A 21,569-nucleotide genomic window follows, 5' to 3' on the forward strand; every position below is an offset into this window, starting at 1 on the left:
TTTATCCTAAACTTCCTTTGAATCAGCAAAAGCTCCTCCCAGGGAACTGGATGGTGTGATGGAGTTCCTATGGAGTTCATTCTTGGAACAAGAATTCCGAAATATTTGTGATTTTATTTATAAGGATCTAACTCGTGTGTGTACGTGTGTGTGTATTTGGCAACTGGACTTTGAGGTGCTGGTCGTCCAGGACCGTAAATAAGCACAATTCTAAAGAAGGGGAAGATGGGGCGATTTGTATCTACATTTGAGGCTGAGAAGGCTAATCTTTTCAAAGGTCACGTTACGCACCAAGTACCAGTGTCTGTGCTGCGCTAGAGGTAGAACCCTCCGACTATATGGGTATGACTCCGATCAAAGCAACAAAAGCCCACTGTGTCGTTTTTATTTTTACCTTTTTAAAAAATGAATGAATGAATAGAAACCGACTTGAGAAGGCAATACTTCTTCCAGATGCACTTTGAAGCCCTTCTGGAAATATTCTGTATTTGAAAAAACTTGTCCCTACTCCCACCCCACCCCCCGCCCAAAATTCCACCTTAAATGGAAGCAACATAAATTGGCACTAGGAGTCCTTGGGAAAGAAAGCCAGGTTTCGCTTTGCTGCTTTCCACAGAGATATTATTCTCTCTCTTTTTTTTCTCCCTCTCTTTTTTTTTTAGTCAAGTTTTTCAGGACAGGCGGAGTCAAAGAAGTGTTGTCTTCGAAACAGTCTCCCTGGTCTTCTGTATATAAAAGGGACGTTTAGGCAAACATTCCGCCTTGCAATGTTCATGCTTCCTATAATTAAATTTCCAAATAGGCAATGCAGTATTTCAAGGGCAAAACCGAAATAGGAGAGGCGTGTTTTTAGCAGGGTGTTGTGAATAGCATCCCCCTCCACCTTACAATGGTAATTTCAGTGCAAAAACACATATAGGAGACACCGGGGGACGGGGGACATTGCAAGATAATTTTCAAGAGAAGGTCGCTGATGAAAAACCAAAATACATCGCAAATATATTTCCTGGAAGCCCAATGTCCTAGCCTTATAATTAAAACTATTTCTTGTCGAACGGGGAGGTGTTCCCTAGTTCTTTGTGTATTTTCAAAGCATTGATAAAGCCTTCTAATAATAACTTGCTTACTTTCTCCCGCACGTTATCTCTGTTTCGACACCTCTGAAAGGCGCAATCTCTCCTATGTATTTGCTTAGTAATAAACCACTCACTGGATCTTTCTGAAATATTCTGTATTTCTTAGGACTGAAAAACGCACCTTCTCGGATTAAAAAAAAATACACAAAAGAAACAAAACATCTGGCAACACAGTGAAAACGGAAAATCCATCTCAGGAAGCAATCCTACTCATAGCTAAATAAATAATCCCCACTTCCCTATTTGAAATAAATAGTTATTCAGATACAAACACGCTTTGAAAAAAAGAAGGGAAAAATAAAGCTTCATTGTGGCTAAATAAGGCGACCAAAAGGGTGAAGCTATATATTTCTTATTAAACGTATAACCCTAAAGGATGAGGGGGGATGCAGGTTGCATAGGGTCATTCCTTAACTCAGAAAGACAGCATATCTGGACTTCTCCAGTATTGTCATGCTTGTATTTTATACTCCTGCGGGATGCGGCAGTGAGATGGTCATCTCAGTCTACTCGTTTCCTCAAATATTGCTATCACCCAGCGGGCAGTCTTCTGGTACCCACTGGGCAGTTAAGAACTCAACTGGCACCTCATTGAGCCTTTTTGAGAGGGCTAGCTGTGTTAGTCTGTTGTTGCAAAGCCGAACAACACACACACAAAAAACAACAACAGAGTATTGTGGCACTTAAAAGCCAGACAATAGCACTATGGCGTACGCTTCTGTGAACAAGAGTCCACTTCGCTGAGATTCAGAACTATTAAAATCCAATGGAAATTTCCGATGGACTCTGATAGGACTCGCACGAACCTTTAAAATGCATTGGTGGTGGTGCGTGTATGCGCAGTTGGGGGGGGGGGAGGAATGTGCGCCCGCATTCACCTGATGCATCTGCCAGGCAACGATATTCAATGGGGGAAATGTGGTTGATAATTCAAGATGAAATACAACGTGCATTACTCTTTGAAAAGAGGGATTTTCTATCCTTTCCTCGGTAATTGAGGTCATTCAACCACTAGAGTTCACCTGGAGTCCATACTATGATACACGCCTAACTCAAAGCTATTTTATCTTTTGTGTTGATAGTCAAGATCTTGGCTATAACATTGACATCAAACTCTGTCTAGGCGCATGACTAAGAGTGGCGCACAACGTAAACTTTTGACCCTCAACTTTTTGACCTAGAGTTGTTACGCCCTAACCACAGAGATATACAAAAGCGGAGCAGCTCCTATCTTCTTAAAAGAATCTCCAGCTCTCTTGTTTGTTGCCATCAAGTCTTGACTGTTTCCCTTTTCGCTAAGATTTTAAGGGAATGCAGTTTCTGCATGGCTGTTTGTTTGGGTTTTTTTTTTTTTTTAAAAAAAGAGCAGCCTCAACGGCTTCCATCACTGAAACCGAATTCTAAAATCAAACGCAATGCCCAGACATCAGCGTGGGAGATTAACTAGAATATACTGAAAGGAGCGATGCGCTTTCCATTGGTAGATGTGTAAATTCTGGATGCGAAGTGGGGCGCAGTGACCGAGCAATTTATCCAGGCTGGCCATTGTGCCATCTTATTTATTTAATAAAGACCCTGATCCAACGGAGTCGAGAAGCCTTGCCCACGGAGAGACCAAGTTGACTGTGAACTTGGTCTAAAGCGAGCTCTGCTGGCGAGTTCTGGAGTGTGCAGATTTATCTTAGTTTCTGCATTTACTTAACCTGGCAATGAACTGCGAGGGCTGCCATTTATTATCCAGAGACAGACTTCACCTCGAGCAAGGACTGTTTCACAAAAACTGCAATAATTACCCAATAACCTTCATAACAAATATTATTATTGAAAAGCCCATTTCAGAGGGTTATGTGGAGAAGGAAAAGAAGGGGACAGGCTCCCAGGAAAGAGACGCCCTTTGGAAAACATTGTGTCTTTCTCTCTGAGATCACAGTGCATTGTTTGCGTCCAATATGCAAACCATACAGCCCTCTGGTTGTGGAGGAGCAGTTTCGGAGAAACGCTACCCGCCAGGGAAACTACTAGGATTTTGGAGAATCGTGAAAACAAAGCCTGCGAAAAATAGAGGTTATGTGATCAGAGTGCATAGAAAGAACAAAAAACTCCCGAAGGCCGAATTATACAGATCAGAAAATCAGATGAAAGAGGGGAAGAAAGATAGGGACTACAGGAAAGATGCAATCCAAGTGCTTATGTTCTCAATATTAGAATGTAATGCTGAAAGCTGGACAGATAAGGTAGAAAACACTTGCAATTTCACTCTTTTGAAGACAAGGAAATTAATTCGTTAAGATAACGCCACTAATAATTTTCCCATGGTGCTTTGTAGTGAGGGGCACGCGCAAAGCAATCGAATCATGTGACTTAGAAAAGCCATCTTACGCTTTAAAGAAAGTGAAGTCTTCCGACGCCCTTGCTATATACACACACCCTTGTCTAACCTTTAATGGCGCTGGTGCTTACATCTGGCCCAGCGAAGTACTTCTAAGGTTCAGAATTGCTCGCGGTAATTTAAGTAAAATAAACCATACAGTTGTCAGAGAAAGAAAGTAACAGTGATACGACAGTCATCACCATCAGATATACTTGCACTAAATACACATACAATATTATTTTAAAATGGGCTTTACATTCCGGAGTTTCGTGTGGACGTGTTTTGCCTAGGTTATTCGGTAGAGTGTTTCAAGGTGGCATGACAGAAAACTAGAAATATTTTTAAATAGTGACAATTCCCATAGTTATTCGCATGTTCAATGAATTCATCTTGTGTTTAGGGGTTGGCTTTTTTTGTTTTGTTTTTTGTGCGTGGGGAATTTTGCCTACTCAGAAGAAAGTCTCGTTGAGTTCAATGGGATTCACTCCCAGGGAAGTGAGTATAGGATTGCAGCCTAAATGACATTGTTCACAAAGCTGTATGTGTTTCACTGGCTAGTATCCATTCAGTCAACTAGCAATCAGAAGGCTGGATCGCTAGGTAGCCACGGTAAGAGTTAACTAAGCATTCAGCTCAATTAATTGTTTTACCCCAGTTACAAAATTAGAGGGCATCAGGATTTTCCTACTCCATTCCTGAACTCTTTTGAAGTAAATCCAACAGACTTCAGTAAGATTTTCTTCTGCCTAGGTATGGAGCAGAATGACCACAACCTTCAGATGGTCTCATCCAAGACGGTGAGATCACATCCAGCCCCGAATGAGCTTAAACTGGACCTTGTTTTTCACTAGGAAACAGAAGCTAAAGTTCAGTTCATGTAAACTGAAGTAGATTAGCACCTGGATTTCAGTGATATTTTACTTGGGGAAATATCCCCTTGAAAGCCTGGACTCGAATTTCCCAGTAAATACTTTAGGAGTCCAACAATAGTCCCGTTGGATATTTTTTTTAAAAAAAGTGTAAAATCAGGTCCTTCCCTTAACTGGATTATGGATTTGTAATTCAGCCATCTGTTTCTCTTTAGCAGATATGCATTATATTTAAATCCTTATTTTTTCTACTGAAAAAAGGTCTAGTCATGTTTTCAGACACGTGTATACGCATTTAAGGTGTAGGAAAGTAAATCGCCATGAAAAATGCCAGCTAGTATTAGCATTCGGTTCTGTGTGATTAATTCTGCCACATAGGCTTGGACTAAATGTATAAGTAAAAACTGCTCCTCTCCACCCAGCATTGCTAGCGTATCCATATGTATTCAGGGAAATGTATAAAACATATTTGAAGTGTTCAGATATATATTCACTTATTGCTGCAAGTTTCTCAACCTTCTAATATTACCCACCTATACACAAGAAAAAATATCCTTCATCAGAATATCTCTTTCCAAACAGCCACTAGGACAGGGCAGGCTTATGTTATATTACGCTATTATATCTTCTGACAACACTGTCTTTTCCTCTGATGTCCAGAGCGATATAAGAGTGGAAAAGCATATTCTAGAACCCCACACGCTGATAACAATCTGTTGTTGTTTTTTAAAAGGCAGGAATTGGGGTGAGATCGTTTCAAACCTCACGTGGGGTCACCTCAATGTATGAACCCATTTGTACGGGCCCCTCTTACTTTCTTTTTCAAAAAGAGTAGGGTCCTATCTTGCCAGTTCTTAGTCACCTGCATGGCTTTTAGCTACAAGGCGCTCCAAAGATACAACTGATAAAACTTAAAAGCTGCTCGTGTGAGCAAAGATTTCCAGGATTTGACTCTGGCAGTACAAAGAAGCTGAGAAGAAAGAAAAGGAAATAACAAAACAAAACAAAAAGAAGAAGGGCAGTGGAAAAAGGGATGCTCTTTCACGCTCTCTTTCAACCCTGGAAATTCAAAGACTTAAAGTTGAATCCGGTCATAAAGTTTATTGCTGAGTAATCACACTCTAGTGAGAAGAGTCTACTTAAATAGAAAAAAAGAATGTTGAAATAAACAGGCAGCTGGGGCCTTCCCTGCAATTGCCAGCCAGTAATGTGTGTATGTAGATATATATATACGGATATCTATATAAATGGGGTTATTTACTATCGCCTATAAACCTATGCGTATTGTCCTTCATAATTCCAAGCACTCCATTGGCACGTAGAATCTCCTGTAAAAGTTACAGTCAGTTTGTTCCTTCATGGGAAGGGATAAAGGAACCAGTGGGAAATGAAGACACTGGGGTTGTGGGGAATCTACGGTAAGGATGTAAATTGCGTAGATATACATTCTATGTACACACAGAGAGGGACACAGAGAGAGATGTAGGTAGGTGAGGGTACTTATGAAGGAGAGATAAGTCTCAAAGAACCTTAACCACGTAAAAAGTCAGACTTGGAACGCATCATCCTTGTCTTTTAGAAACGATAAGTTGGAAAACTTATCTTGGAAAACCTACGACTGCGTCAATTCCACACACATCCCGCCCCGCAAAGACAGGGAGGCCCAGTCTACAGATATAGCCAGATCTATGTTCCTTTCATTAAAATATATATATTTCTGGGGGGGAAATCGCCTGCGGACTCTCTGCCCCCTCAATAAACAAAATCACTGGGCAGGGAAAAGTTCCTGAAGCAAAGGAAGTCATTATCATTTGCCGTAGTCAAAGTAATTAAAGTTAGGCCTCAAAATCCATCTCTGCCAAAGTCGCTTATTGTGGTTTGCCTGGATTTGACGGATAAAATTTTAAAAAGGAGAGGTTAGATAAAAATGGGGAGGAGGGACAACGGCCCCCCACCCACTGTAACCTGCACCTTTCAAATATTATTTCTTCCCGTCCGAAACAACGGGGCAGCGTTAAGAAGGAGCCAGGCAACGACAGGCGAGCTCTTCACTGTACAAATAAACTTAAGCAACTTGTGCACGAAACTTACCTTAACTTGCAATGAGCCATTTTTTCAGAGAGTATTTGAGAACTTGGGGGAATGGATACTTCTGTACCTAAACCTGACAATTTGAATGGCCAGGAGGCGCACGTAGCCTGCAAAAGAGTCAAATGAAGTCCATCGTCAGTGTGATTATATGTTATGTGGTATATAATGTTGGATGACAACTCCCCAAAACCATAAAACTTACTTTAATGGCACCACGTGACTTTTTATAGCCAGTGAGCCTATCTGTCTGTGCTATGGATGATTTTACGATCTAATTCATAGACAAAACCCTATTCATTTGGCACCCAAATGTCATATAGCCGGAACTGGGGCTTATAAAGTTTACTGTTTTATAACTTTTAAGGGAAGGCATCAATGTAAAGCCGTCTGTAAATGTGCAAAGCTTTAGTTGCGCTTAGAAGCTCGGGAGAGTTAACCATTCAAGCCCTGGTGAGGGTAAGTAACGTTACATTTCCTAGCAAAAAAAGAGTAGCTGTAGCGAAAATAAATAAATAAATAACTGTTATGTCGAAGGGTGGAATTTATCCCCACCCGCGCAACAACAGCCACAAAACCCTTCCCCAATACCTTTTTTTAAGAGTGCAGAATAAGAAGGTGGGTGTATCTGGTTTATTTAAATACTTTTCCCCCCATGTTGGACTGGTGCTCACAGATGCAAGACCTTTCTGGCAGGTCTAGCTTTCTTTAACTTATGAGGATGAACCGATGGAGATAGTATAAAGCAGGTTCTGGAGATGATAATGTTGTTGAAGAAAGGACAGTCGTCTTCTTCTTTTTTTCCTCCCCAGCCAAGAAAGAGCAGAAGTTTGGGGCATTCCTTCTCCCTCCCACCCCACTTTCCAAGACAAGGAGTTGGCTGAGGGTCTGTTATTGCGAGCCCTCCATCCAAAGAATAACTTTACAATTCCAAGGGATCTGGGGCAATCGTGTCTGCATCTACTTTGAATTTGGGTTAGGTCCTTCTCCAACTTTGCTCTAGTTAGAGTGATGAAGCTAAGGACATCTCCGTTAGGGTAGAAACCAAACTACCCGCAGAAGTAAAAACAAAAACCGGGGGTGCGATGGGGAAGAAAGAAAAAGGGAAAACCCTTACAATAGAAAGTTTATTTTTTTCCAGTCAGTTATTAAAAAAAAAAACAGTTTCTTTTCAAAAGCCGATCACATTATTGTTGTTGTTGTTGCTGCTATTATTATTATTATTATTATTATTATTATTATTATTTGCTCAAACAGCCAGACTTTGACTCTATGTGTAACTTTGTTCACCAAAAGAAAGGAAGGAAGCTATAAGAGAGAAGAGGGGGTGGGAAATACGTTACTGAAGCTGCGCTTAATAAAAAAGCCACTTCTAAGACTTCGTGCAAAGAGAGTCATATACAAAGGCACAAGCAAAGGACATACTGTTTGGAATCACAGTTTTCGTCACAGATTCACTATTCACTACACGTTAGGACACGTTCCGTTTTTGTATTTCGTCATATTCACCTCTACAACAGCCATTAATGGACACAGGGAAATAAGATAGGTCGTTTCTGATCGGAAATCTCGGCCACAGCTTGGAGCTATACAGACACTGACACGTTTTGAACACACATGCACAGCAAAGCACAGCGAGTGCAACACACACAGAGAGAGAACATTGGGAGTCAAACAGGACTTGTAGGGGAGCCAGAAGGGAAGGACTTGAGGGGGAAGCGAACGAGGGACCAAATCGTCCTCCTTTACTTTTGTGTTTGTCTAGGGTGTCTCCCCCCCCCCCTCGGTTCCCCCCTCCCACTTTACAGTTACTTCAAGTAACACCACTCGCTTCATATAAATAAGTTAAAACATCTACATTGTCCCCCCCCCCTTCAAGACAAAAGCCATTCAAGACATAAAATGCACGGGAAGCAGATCTACTCGTAACACGCGCTAGAGAGAAAGAGAGGAAGAGAGAGACGCGGGCGGGGGCGGGGTGGGGGCTCAATTAAAACAGGCTCAGGATGAAACGATGGGCGAGGGAATCTTCAGCCTCCCAGAGAAGTTGGAGCAAGTCAATGTGGTCTACAGAACGAGGGGCAGAAGGAGAGCGGGAAGAGGCTACTGACATTCCACGCAGGGTCAGCTCAATTATAATACTGCTCAGTTACTCGGGTTTTTTTGTTTTGTTTTCTTCCGGGGAAGGAAGAAGGAGAAGGAGCAGCAGCAGCAGCTTCAGGGCCGGGGGGTTTTCCTCTTAAGGGCGGAAGGCTCCTCCCGCCGCTGCCATGCTCATACTCTTCAGCTTGTTATCCTTTTTCCATTTCATCCGCCTGTTTTGGAACCAGATCTTGATCTGTCTCTCTGAGAGGCAAAGAGCGTGCGCTATTTCAATCCTCCGCCTGCGGGTCAGGTATCTATTGAAGTGAAACTCTTTCTCCAGCTCCAGGGTCTGGTAGCGGGTGTAAGCAGTCCGAGCCCTTTTCCCTTCGGGACCCCCTATGTTGTCTGCAACAAAAAATAGAAAGGGGAGGACACGGTTTAGACCTTTGGCAAGAGGAGACGTCCCACCGCCGCCACCCCGGATCCTTCCTCTCCAATCTTTCTCTCCCTGATTTCCTTCTCTGTTTGGTATGGGCGTTAAGTTGGGAGAAAATGATCAACAAGTAGCTCTTTCTCCTCTCTCTCTCTCCACCCGCATCTATCTCTTCTCCCCTTCTCTCAAATAATATCCCGGGCTCTGAATTTGAGTAGCCTCCCCTTTGCCTCTTCTGAGGAATTTTATTTAATCTGGGGAGGACAGGATGGCAGCTCCCTTCTGCACTCCGATCCTTAACATATTACTACTCGCAAGCAAAAGAAAACAAAACCATTTGGCTTCATAAGAACTTACTTCCTCCTGACAGTATGCTTAGGGTTGTGGGAAAGTTGTTACTAGAGTGAGTTTTACACAAACATAAACACCCAAACCAAGCACCCTCTGAAGTTCTGGTCCCACTCCTGATCTGAACACACTTGATCTGGGAGTCACTGGGAAGAATTTCCAAGTGCACTCTGGACTGCAGGACTAACCCCCCCCAATTGCCCCCCTCCAACCTCCTCTCTTAAGTTTTCCTTCGACTTCCTTCCCTCCCAGGAAAATATATTTTTCCCCACACCCCCTTTCTCTCTCTCTCTCTCTCTCTCTCTCTCTCTCTCACACACACACACACACACACCCACACACACCACACACACAGATTATTTACTCAACTTCTTTTTTGATATAATTAGTAACGGTGTTTTTCACTGGACGGTCCTCGTCATAAATTACAAGGACTGACACGCACTATTCAAGATCCCTCTCTCTCACACACACACGCTTTCCCTCTCTCTCTCCCCTCCCCCCAAATTTCAATTACACCTCACAGTCTGGGAGACTTAGAAGAGTTATTAAAGAGAGCTTGGCTCACCCTACCCCGATTTCCAAAGTCCCACTTGCCTTTTCCAGGAGGGACCGGGTTTTTTTTTTTGGGGGGGGGGGTTCCTCCGCATAGACCAGACGATCGGACAAGCAGGCAGAGGAACACAGAGAGCAAGAGAAAGCACATTTCTTGCCCACCACGTTTTCTATTTTGCAAACAATCTACTTTCTCTCTCCCTCGACACACACTCCCCCCCTCCCCACCCCTCTCTCAAACATAGATATTGTAATCCGGGCATGCTTTTTACCATGGCTTATGTGCAGTTTTCTCATCCAGGGGTAGATCTGGGGCTGGGGCGGCTGTGGAGCTGTGCTTTGGTCGTTCTGCTGGGGATTCGCCTGCTCGCTGCTGGCCGGGGCGTCCTCCTCGGTGCCTGGCGACGTGCTGAGCCCTTCTCTGCCTAGGTGGTGGGGGTTGTTGCCCGTGCTGCTGGCGCTGCTGCTGGCGCTGGTGCTGCTGCTGCTGCTGCTGCTGCTGGCGCCGCTGCTGGAAGTGGACGAAGTGCTGCTCGAGTTGGCCGTGGAGTTTTTCACGCTGCCGCCGTGATGAGCGTCGCCGCTGACAGGCGAGGTGGCCGCCACGGCAGCGGCGCAGGGCAGAGGGTCAGGCGGAGGCGAGTGAGTGGCCCCCGTGGCCGCCGCCCGGCTGGCGTACCTGGCCTCGGGGGCAGCGCTGGCGGGGTAGCTGCTGCGAGCCCTCTCCGAGGGGCCCCCTGCCCCAAAGTGGCTGGAAGCCGAGCGGCCGACGCTGAGGTCCATGCCATTGTAGCCGTAGCCTCCGCCGCCGCCGCCGCCGCCGCCGCCGCCGTACCTGCCGGAATGCATGCTGGCGGAGTCCCTGAATTGCTCGCTCACGGCACTGGGATCTCCATAATTATGTAACGGGTAGTCCGGGCCATTTGGATAGCGACCGCAAAATGAGTTTACAAAATAAGAGCTCATTTGTTTTTTTTGTTGATGATGATTTTTTTGTTGTTGTTGTTGGTTGGGATTTTTTTGTTGCTTTTTTTTTTGATCGGGGGGCTTGATTTGTGGCTCTTTGCTTCGTTTTTTGGTGCGTCTATAGCACCCTAGCACAATTTATGATGAATTATGGAAATGACTGGGACATGTAGTTGGTTCCCTCCTACGTAGGCACCCAAATATGGGGTACGGCTTCATATCACGTGCTTTTGTTGTCCAGTCGTAAATCCTGCCTGATGACCTCTAGAGGTAAACTCGTGCACTAAATGGGGGAGTTTGGGTGGATGCTGGAAGGGCTGGGGCGCGCGCGCCGGCGCGCGCACCCGGCCGCCAGCTCGCGACTGTCAGTCGGCCTCGTGCGCCACCCTCTGGAGGAAAGCGGGATCTTCACCTCCGCAACAACCCCCCCCCCGCCCCAGCCAGGGGCTTACTCGCAAGTCTGGGGTCGAATCGAGGTTACAGCCCATTATAGCAAAATTATGGCATCTCTCACACAGTTCCATTAGTATGGACCAATTTTTAAGGGCTATCGGCTCCAGATCAGAAAACCAGCAAGAATTCAGAAGCATAGGGGAGAAATAATATATTCAATCTTTCCTTTTCAGTAAGATTCCTTTTAATCTTGCACATTCCTTTATTATTTTCTAACATTCCCCATTCTGCTAGAGATTCTTTACAAAGAAAAGCTATATAAATAGAGAGAGCCATATATATATATAGGGATTTCTTTTGCAGGAGGAAGGGAAAAGACTAATTATTATTGAAGCCAATTAGAGGAAAGCAATAAACCCCAACATTCTAGCAACAATTACTATGGTGTCCTTTTTTCTCAGGCGCTTGAAAAACCAGGATAAAAGGGGTGGCGGGGGATCGATCGCTGTGTATTTTTAAAGATCAGTGCCGATTTCAAAATTTCCTACAGCTGAGCTGTTCTCTAAGCCTCTTTTAAACAGCCTGGATCTAAAAGCAAGCAAACCCCAGTATCATTTAATGACACCATGGCATATTCTCTGCCTCCCCCACCCAATTTCACAACAACATATATATATATAATGGTAGTGATCTTTTGAGGGGTAGGTTTTCACTATTTCACTTTTATTTGTATTCAGAGTCATTTCCCAAAAAGTACACTTTTCATAGTATCGAAAAAGACCTTTGCATTTCCACATATAGACAGAGGACGCCAAACACACTTAATCGCATATATAAAGCCACATTTTCACTGTCACTGTTATTTAAAGCAAACCGTGCTTGCGCCGGATCCTTCTTCCACACATTCTCAATGAAAGCATAGAATAGTAGCTACATTTCGACTTTGCTTCCATCACCATCATAATTTACTGTCGTTGTTTAGAAATTTAACCAAATGTGATGGGGGGGGGGGGTTTGGGGAAACAGCCACGATTCAGTATTCTGCCTGCTCCTTCAACAGTACTCAGAAATCAAAGTTACCCTCGATATTCAAGTTGTGTTTATGAGCGTGCATATACGTGTGTGTACACACACACACACACACACACACACACACTCCTCTAATTCGAACTCTACCCATCTCTGCCTGCCTGGAGATACTTCTCCCTTCACTTGTTGTGCTTTTAATTACAGTATTTTGAGCTTTGTGGGTTTTGTTTTTTTTAATGCAGGCTTTTGCTAATTAAAACAAAGCAATACGCAAATATGTGGCCATTTTGAAACACCCATAGCGGTTCATCAACACTTCAACATTAAATACAACATTGTTGTTGTATTTAAAACAACAACAACAGAAAAACGTTTAATCTCATTATTGAAATTTCCCCTTTCCCTATTTTATTTTTTTTGGTGGGGTGGGATCCTAACTATATATTTCAATCATATGTACAAGGAAACACGCTTTTCCTAATCTGTACTGTAATATTTCGGTGACATAAAGTCGCCATAGTGGCAACTTTAATCATGGAGTCTTTTTTTTTTGTATTTTTTTAAAAAATCCGAATGAATAGGCTCAGGTCTGAGGTGAAAAGGAGACGAACAATGGCACCAATCTATCCCGAGTTAGCAGCAAAGACATAAATAAGACGCCTGTACATCTCTGGCCGTCCTAGAATATGGAGGTTTCCCTCTGAGCAAGCGACCGCCGCTCCCCCTTTTTTTGTCCACCAGTTTCCAGTCTTTCATATTAACACCGATGCTCCACTTCAAAGTTTGTTTGGTGTGGGGTTTTTTTTAAAAAAAGAATCTTGATACCATCTGAAGCACATCCTAGCCTACACTTTGGAGACCTGGTTATGTACACCACTCTCTTCCTTGTCCATTTATCCTACCGATCCAGAAATTCACAGTTAATTGCAAATATATATAGATATATATAAATAGGTATATATTTTAATCAAGCCTTTGAAAGTCGTCAGAACCATTACAATACGAATTATATCTATATATATATATATATATTCCTGGAGGAACATAAGAGGGGAGGGGGTAAGGGGAGATGTAAAGAGCAACTAATGAAAGGGTATGGTGGCAATTCCACACACACACACCCGCCTCGTTGTAAGCATTGTTTTACTCCCCTGACTTTTCCTCTGTTTCTTCTCCCGGCTGGGTGGAATTGATGAGTTTGCTTTCTTTTTTCCATTTCATCCTCCTGTTTTGAAACCAGATTTTAATCTGCCGCTCAGTGAGGCAGAGAGCGTTCGCTATCTCAATCCGTCGCCTCCTGGTTAAATATCTGTTATAGTGAAATTCCTTCTCTAACTCTAAGGTCTGGTATCTGGTGTAGGTCTGCCTGCCCCGTCTGCCGTGCGTTCCGTATACTGCACCTATGGAAGGAAAGACAAGATGGTCTCAGTTGAAGAGGCCTTCGTCCTTTCTGTTAACAATGGAGGAAAACTGCTTCGAGCTGCGCTGGTGTGTGTGTTTTCTCCCCCCTTTCTCTCCCACCCCCAGCCCATATCCTTGCATAGGAAGATATAAGGAGATGCGTGGGGAAGGTTCAGTCCCTTCCTCAACGTTTCCCGGGTTAAATCTATCCCAGGGATATCTAGTTGGTAGCAGAACTTTGGGAAGCGAATGTTCGTATTGACGTCGGGGCTAAAATTCCGCGCTCAACACGCAGAAAATACCCTCATATGGCACGCAAACGGGCACATATGCACACGCTGTGACTGACTCTGTGTGGGGTGTGTAACATTTCTATCTCGCTGTGGCGTCGGCAAAAAAACTCAGGCTGTAATCCTATACCCATCTACCTGGGAGTAAATCCCATTGAACTCAACAGAACCTACTTATAAGTGAACATGCCTAAGATCACGCCGATAGGGTACCTGGGCAGGATCCGGACAAAGTTAAGCAGTTCCATTGGTTTTCAGAGGCATGCTCGAGCAGGCGCACGTCCTTAACTCTGCTCTATTTAAAATAAGTGCGACCTGAAAGTGCTTAATTTTGTCTGGACCACGACCTTTCATAATAATTAAAGCAACAGATACCAGTTCCTGAGCTCATTTATTTGCAAGGCCCTTGATTTCAGTAAAGCCTACTTTCAAGCAAGTGCTCTTAGGATGGCAGCCTAGAAACGAAGTATAATTACAAAGAAATAAATCCTAATATGCATTCTTAAAGCAACAAGCCCCCACCTCATATTTACTGCAGAGTGCTGCCCCCAAAAGAAACAAACTCACAACGGAGAAGGTAAACCTTATGTAGGAAAAACCTGAATAAAAATGCGTCGTGGAGTTTAAATTTTGCATGGCTTTTCTCTTTTCCTTTAAGAAGGACAAAGGATGAAATTCTGATCCATTGAAATCAATGGGAATTTGGCCATTGATCAAGTTTCCTCTCTTCCCACCTCCTCCGCCCCCAGTAGATGATTTGTGTGCGTGCACATATTACTGGAAAACGTGCATTCAGTAGCTAATACTTACACACTAATGAGTGGGTGAAGGGAGGGGGGAGAGAGGATCTGTCTTGCAAATATATTGAGCAGTCAATACAGAGGGCATATCCCTCCGCATCAGTCTCTGGCTCTCATGGAAGCGGGCTTCTTTTAATCATGAATATTTCGTACTAGTAGCAGCAGTAACCACCACCCAAGCCTACAACGAGCACCAGATCTTAGTACTTTATACCGAACTGGCTCTCAGGTATGATTGTTTGGGCATTGCAACCTTTATCTGCTGACTCAGACTTTAGGCGACCTTTCCTTTTAAAAAAATAAATAAATGCATACTTCTTCAAAGTAAACCCCCCACCCCACCCCACCTCACCCCGCCCAGCAAAGTGTCAGGATAGAGAAGAACCTGGAGAGGAATCTCAGTCTACCCATTTGCTTGCAGGTGACACTGGTCTTCATAGATCCAGCTCCCCCCCCCCCCTGCAAAAAAAAAACCGTCTCATATTCCTCCATCCTCCCCCAAAGCCCTTTATCTCTCTCCCCCCTCACCTTCACTTTCACCCTCTCTCGACCGACCGCCCGCCCGCCCGCCCCCCTTGAGTCTTGCTTGCATCTCTGTGACTTACCAGCGCACGAGTTCATCCTTTGCATCCAAGGATAAACAGGGCTGCTGTACTTCCGGTCGCTTCCTTCCTCGTTTAGGATTTTGGCCGGCCCGCTCTCGGTCTTGTACTGCTGGTCAGAAGCAAAGCAGGGCAGATAGTCCCCAGGGTGTCCGGCCCTTTGCTTGCCACTGCCGGAGGGCGAGGAGGCGCCGCCCAACTCCTTGTCTGGATAGAAGCAGGAGGCTCCATAGTCATAGGATGCCCGGTTGCAGGCGATGACCGTGTTGGTGGACTGTTGATAGAAGCAAGGTGAGGAGTAGGTCTTGTCCTGCAGGCTGCCGGCCCCATAAGAGGCTGGGAAGTGCCTCAGAGCCTCGTACCCAGCTGGGTAGATGGGGATCTGCCCGAGGAACGACTCCTGCCCATTAGGCAGGCTCCCCGGGAAAGTGGGATTCACAAAATAGGAACTCATTGACGCTCCCCAGATCCCGGACCGTGATTTGTTGTGTATTAGTACATCTGGCTATAACTATTAGTAGTCATCGAAGTGGTTTGTTTCTGGATGGCCGAGCGCCAAAAGCGACAGCAGCAAATAGCACCAGCTGATGGCTGGGCGACCAATGAGAGAGCGGCGGAGGGCCCTTCTCCCCTGGGACCCGCCGCCACCGAACCAGCAAAGTTACAAACAACACCCCCCAGCCGCCGTATCTCAGCCGCCGCCGGAGCCCGGCAGATGGATGGCAACTTGGAAACAGCGGTTATCGTCCGCTGTGCCAAAAAGCTGGAGGCGTGGGGACGGCTAGAGAGGAATTGGGTGTGTGTGTGTGTGTGTGTGTGTGTGTTGTTGTTGTATAGATAAATAAATCAAGGTGATTGTAGACACCCAGAGCACAACCCCGCTGGCATCTGCAAGCAAAAGAGGCACCTCTGCAAAGTTAGGGTGTCTAGACTGAAGGAGTTATGAAGCAGCACCCAGGAAACTCCCCATTGCCCCCTCTCCATTGATTCTCCCGCCAGGACCCTTCAGCCTCCCCCCTCCCCGGAAGATGAAAGCAAGGCAGCCGGTTGGTTGATTTATGTGGTATCTAAGAATTTTAAAAATATAATAAGAAAATGTCAAACAAGTTCGAAAACGGGAACTTTTGCTCACTGACCGGATTAAAAACAAACCACCTCAATTAAAAGCTTCAATTATTTTCACATATTCCTAGTCCGGGGTGGGGCGGGGAGAATAAGCTTAGTCATACAAGGCTTCCCAAAAGGTTTCGATTCAGGTAATAATAATAATAATAATAATTAATAATAATAATATCGAATACAGCTTAGCCTAGTTTTATTTGGTTAGTAAGAAAACACGCGGACGCAGATACGCCTCTCTGCAATAATTCTTCTTCTTTGAGCCTCTTGGTAGCTGAGGAAAAGAATCTCGCCTGTTAAGCTTAACCCAGACAATTTTAATAGTAATTCGGAAAGCAGGAAAGAATTGAGGATGTCTCGACGTGGTTGTTATTGTGTGTTGGCAGTGGGTGGTGTGGGGGTTTTTTTGTTATTGTTTTTGGCAAAGGAATCCTCTCGAAAGTAGCTGAGGATACGACATCAGAAGCTTTGAAAAGGCTGAATCATTCCGGCAAGGACAGGCTTGTTTTTCTTGTTGACATTTTTTAACTCGTCAAGGAATATATCCGCAGCTTTAGTCCTTGTTTTTGTCTCAGTCTGGCAGGCAGAGGGGAAACCCGTCATGGCGAACTCTGCACAAATGCCCTTTATAGCCAGTACTTTGGGTGGTGGGGCTGCCCCTCTTCATATTTATATTTAACCTGTCTGCTGTGGACTCCCCCAGGCATCACCTAGCAAGCAGCACACTAATCCCTCCCCCACAAACGTGGTGGAAATTTTAGGGTAATGAAAAGAAGGGTACGCCTAGGCCTAAGGTAGCAAAAGCGGTAATGCTAACATCTGAGAGATCCACGCTTTTAATACATCTGGTTCATTTCTAAGCACGTTTACTCAGAAGTAAGTCCCCCCCCCCCAGCCCATTAGGACTTTGGTCCCAAGTAAAGTGTCTTTAGGGCAGAGGCCCACAAAATGTTTTCTGTGCCAATTGCCTGGGTAGCGATTTACACTTCCCTCCACAGACTCGGGTTTTTGAATGGGCGCTTTAAAAACTATCCCTCAATTGGCTTTAAAGCCGTGAGCTTTGTCCCAGTTGCAATCTGGTTTGTTTCATTTCCGGAGTCCCATTACGGGATCTATAAAACAGCAGTAAGTTAAAACGTCTCCCCACCGTGTGCATTGTTTGCGCCCCTCATCGGGGTTTCACAGGCAACTCTCGATTACCTCCAATAATGGCGAGTGCTTTCAAAGGACTTCCCCAATCTTTCCGCTAAAAGGTTACCTATAAATGCAATCGATAGTATAGGTGGGAGAGCTCAGAAGCAGAAAAACAGGAAGCTGACCATTCGCCGAGAACAACAAAAACGAGTCAATCACGTTTCAAACATTTTTACAGTGCAGATATATAACGTCAGGATGCACAAGTCACTCGAAAGTGGGGAACTTCATACGGTTGAAGGACAGGTAAAACATTTATTCACTTCTCTATTAATATTTTCTGGAAGTTGTGCTAAGGTTTCCCTTCCCATCAGTTTTAATGAACCAAAATGCCACTCTCAAATCATCCTGTAAAGACCAGCAGCCAGGAAAAATATAAACTGCAGGGAAGTGTCTGTAAATTCAGCGCAATATAACGAAGGAATCTCCCTCATTTTTTTTTTACTCACCAAGAACCAAACAAAGCAGAATTTAAAGTAGAAAAGTGCATGCAACGCTCACCAGGTCTCTTAACGAGGTTATTTAGCAATATGCAATGTAATAATAATAATAATAATAATAATGTCATGGTTGCAGTCCAATGTGTGTATATATATATATATATATATATATATATATATATATATATCCCACATCTGCTAAGCAGAAGCCTTGCCATAGACTGCAGCTTCTCAAATGAACCCAGACAAGCTCCCGGAGACACATTCCTAACCCAAGCAAGGTAAACAGCTGGAGTGGCCCCGTTTAAAAGAAAACATGCAAAACTCCAAAACTTTTTAAAATATATATATATATAGCAGTACCCATCGATTTAAAATGTGTGACTACCCGTTTAACAGTGCGAGGATTTCCCCCATCCACCCCCCCCCCTTTCCTCTCGGGCTTTCATTCAATCGAAGCCATAAGTCAAACAAAGTTAGAATACAGGTGCGGGGGGGGGGCAGTTACCCTCTTAAGCTTAAAAGCTCCGTTTCCCTAAGGTATAATTCCACTTGCAAATCCTTCTTAGGTTCAGAGATGTAATAGAAAGCAACATTTAGCTAACAGCCGCTAATCCAAACAGTTCTCTCCTTCCAATTCACCACGCCAAAACATTCAGTTCAACAACAATATCTTTCCGGGGTGTCCCCTTCAAATCCCGTCTGCCACGTAAATTTTTTAAGCTCTCGCGGAAAAAGAATCCTTAAAGCGATGCGGCTTGAGGTGGGCAACTGAAGGCCGATTTTTACAAATAGAGTTTTCCAATGGAGAACCACCCGCTACGTTCTGCGGGGGTGTGTGTGTGTGTGTGTGTTTGGATGTGTGTGTGTGTGATACTGGCGGTTGCCCCAGCTCACTCTGCGTCCAGTACCACCTTCAACCACACAGTGGCAGCACTGAGTACACTCCACTTGGCGATAAATAATCCGACATTCACTGCGGTTGCAGTCAGCCAGATACTGCAGTGCAATGCACACGTAATTCTTTATCAGCTCGGAGAAGTGGGGGGGGGGACACCCATCGTTCTGAACACATAAGATAATTGCTTCTAATCTTTAACAACTGAAATGAATATTTGAAGATATGCAATCCGAAATATCTTCCTCCCAGAAAACCTTTTTAAGGAGGCGACACAAAATGGGCGCATAACACAAAATTACATATCCTTACGAAAATATTGCTTCACCACATCCCTCCACCTACACCAATTTTGAGGATAATTTTCTATTATTTCATTAACCTGTTTTTCTCTCACATCCACACAAACACTCCCCCGTCTCCACCAAACAAAAAGCCGCATTTTGTGATTCTGAAGTAAGCTTCCTTATTGCATTTAATCCTTAGTTATCATTAAGGAACAAGCTGCATTTCGGGACTTTAAAAAGCTCCTAATGTTATCCAGGCGCCATACAATATATGTGACTACCATGCTATTGTACGCACTTCTTCATCTGAAGATGGAGCAATCCAGTGCATGCATAATCTAACCTCTGACGTTACCGGAATTAATTTCCACCTAACATCTAAAATGAAGCGATAAGTTCCCAAACTCTCTATTTACATCGACAGATCTCATAGCAACAACAACCACGCATTAAACACAAAAAAGTCAAAACGCACCCGCTTTGCTTAAATTCACATTTTAGAAGCATTCCAGCTCTGCCTTACTATCAACGCAGCATTTAATGAGACGGTTTCTAAAATCTCCCGTAGCTTCAAAAAAAATACAGGTTATTCTTAAGCAAATGTAGCTGCAGCCGGTGCTAAAATAGCATATCTACAGGCTCACTAGCAGTTCTGGTCTGTTTTGATTGCACCCGGCACAATCCAGGAAGCTTAGAGAGTCAATTGGCACCATCGCACCTTGGGCGGATCAACATTCTATGTCTAATCTGTTTCAGAGAAGGATGCTGATTTTCCAGGTTTGTCTAGTCTAATGTTATAACAGGGGTTGCTCGCTCATGCTGGTAGTTCTCTGAATTTCTCACCTTTTTAGGTTCTGGCTTGCAGGAGCCCCTGCTACTCTGACAGCTGTCGCTTTGGCTGCACCGGAGACGAATCGCCCTCCTTTTGGTGCCAGAAGAAGCAGGAAATTAGCCAGGTTGCGAGTTGAAAATCTGCCACTCCAGCGCTTTGAATCCAATATGCCACACCTTCCGGCGGAGGAACTGGAAATTGCCATCCAAGACCAGCGTTCTAGGCGACTGCCTGCTCCGAACCTCCATCCACCCGGCTCCCTATTGACTTACAAAGGACAAATGAAAATCGGGGGTGGTGGAGGTGGGGGGGGGGCTGAAAAGCCAGAGAGATCCGAAGCAGGACAGAGCTGAGCAAAAGAATGCAGCTCTATTCTCGCCAGGGAAATTATAAAAAAGTTCATGTTCACGGTTGCCATCCACATGACCACCGGCAACCAATGGAGGAACGGAACCACTCATAAAGTTGTATTGCAAAGTTGTAAATTTTCATAAACAACAACGGATTTATGGCTCTTTCCTCTTCACTAAGAAAGAGGCAGGACTTAGAGAGGCGCCATTTTACCAGAGAGGCAAGCTCTAGATTTTTTAAAGGACCCACAGTCTGGACAATTTTGAATTGTATTTTATAATAGGGGGGATATTAAAACTGTGCCACACGCACAGAACAGCAGGAAATCTGCCCTTATTCACTCACCACTCTTATTTATCTTTCCATATATATATATATAAATGAGAGATAGCACTCAGTTTTGCTTTAAATGAATAAAAAGGGGGCGGGGAGAAACATTGTTCGTAGGAGAAATATTTTGGGAATATGCTATGGAAATAGGTTCTATACGTATTATATCTTTGGTAATGGCATTGTCCTTAATTCCGTGTTCCGGGGGCTACCGCGCACCCTCCAGACGGCGCCTTAAAGCGCCTTATAGTCATTCCATTCCAGAAATTTCGGTGACTTCCTCTCCAAAGTGCGGACTATACCAGTTTATATGTACCTCGCGAGATGCGTTTGAAAAACAAATCCTGAATTAGTTAATTAGGACCTACTTCGAAATCAGATGTATGTTTTCCAACGAACCAGTAGACTCATCTTAAGCAAAATCTCTCTTCTATATGCCCATTATACTATGGGGAAGGAACTCTGATTGGAATCCACGAGATTTCCGCCCAAGTAATATTTGGGTTGCTTGCTGGGTGGCTAGCAGCCTGCTCGCTCATTCTCATATATAAAGTAGATCACTGTGAGAGCAGATCTTAGTGATTATATTAACATTCATTTCCAAGTACCAGGTTGAGAAAGTTATCGTTAGTTGCTTTTGGGTTGTTTTGTATATACTCGGGACTTTCGCATTTGGATACGGGTCTGCATGTGTGCCTAGATGTGTATATAAATGTTTATATAGATATGTAACTTTTAATAATAAAAAAGAA

At 44.1% G+C, this 21,569-nt stretch overlaps 3 protein-coding genes and 1 long non-coding RNA gene across 4 annotated transcripts in view; 1 reads left to right on the plus strand and 3 right to left on the minus strand.

The window, feature by feature from the left end:
- HOXA3 (homeobox A3) overlaps nucleotides 1-20,269 on the minus strand; it is a 51,990-nt gene extending 31,721 nt beyond the window's left edge. The window contains exon 1 of the mRNA XM_083706004.1: nucleotides 20,148-20,269. The gene's annotated coding sequence lies outside the window, so the exon portion shown is untranslated. The remainder of the gene's footprint in view (nucleotides 1-20,147) is intronic.
- Nucleotides 6,468-20,293, plus strand: LOC310828480. Its single transcript, XR_014556948.1, has 3 exons — nucleotides 6,468-8,587; nucleotides 17,858-17,925; nucleotides 20,156-20,293. It is a non-coding gene; the product is annotated as an uncharacterized lncRNA (long non-coding RNA).
- On the minus strand, nucleotides 7,574-10,899 carry HOXA5 (homeobox A5). The gene is made up of 2 exons (XM_083706062.1): nucleotides 10,158-10,899; nucleotides 7,574-8,954 (listed from the first exon to the last, which is right to left on the minus strand). Exons 1-2 carry the CDS (start codon nucleotides 10,849-10,851, stop codon nucleotides 8,704-8,706), a joined length of 945 nt encoding a protein of 314 aa, XP_083562188.1. The 5' UTR covers nucleotides 10,852-10,899; the 3' UTR covers nucleotides 7,574-8,703.
- On the minus strand, nucleotides 13,084-21,542 carry HOXA6 (homeobox A6). The gene is given in 4 exon segments (XM_083706098.1): nucleotides 13,084-13,673; nucleotides 15,370-15,640; nucleotides 20,148-20,150; nucleotides 20,153-21,542. Coding segments are annotated over 4 exon segments (720 nt in total). The 5' UTR covers nucleotides 20,342-21,542; the 3' UTR covers nucleotides 13,084-13,416.
- Between the last annotated feature and the right edge of the window lie 27 nt (nucleotides 21,543-21,569).

This window comes from Podarcis gaigeae (genome assembly GCF_964106915.1).
Source record: "Podarcis gaigeae genome assembly, chromosome: 12".
NCBI classification, from domain to species: Eukaryota; Metazoa; Chordata; class Lepidosauria; order Squamata; family Lacertidae; genus Podarcis; species Podarcis gaigeae.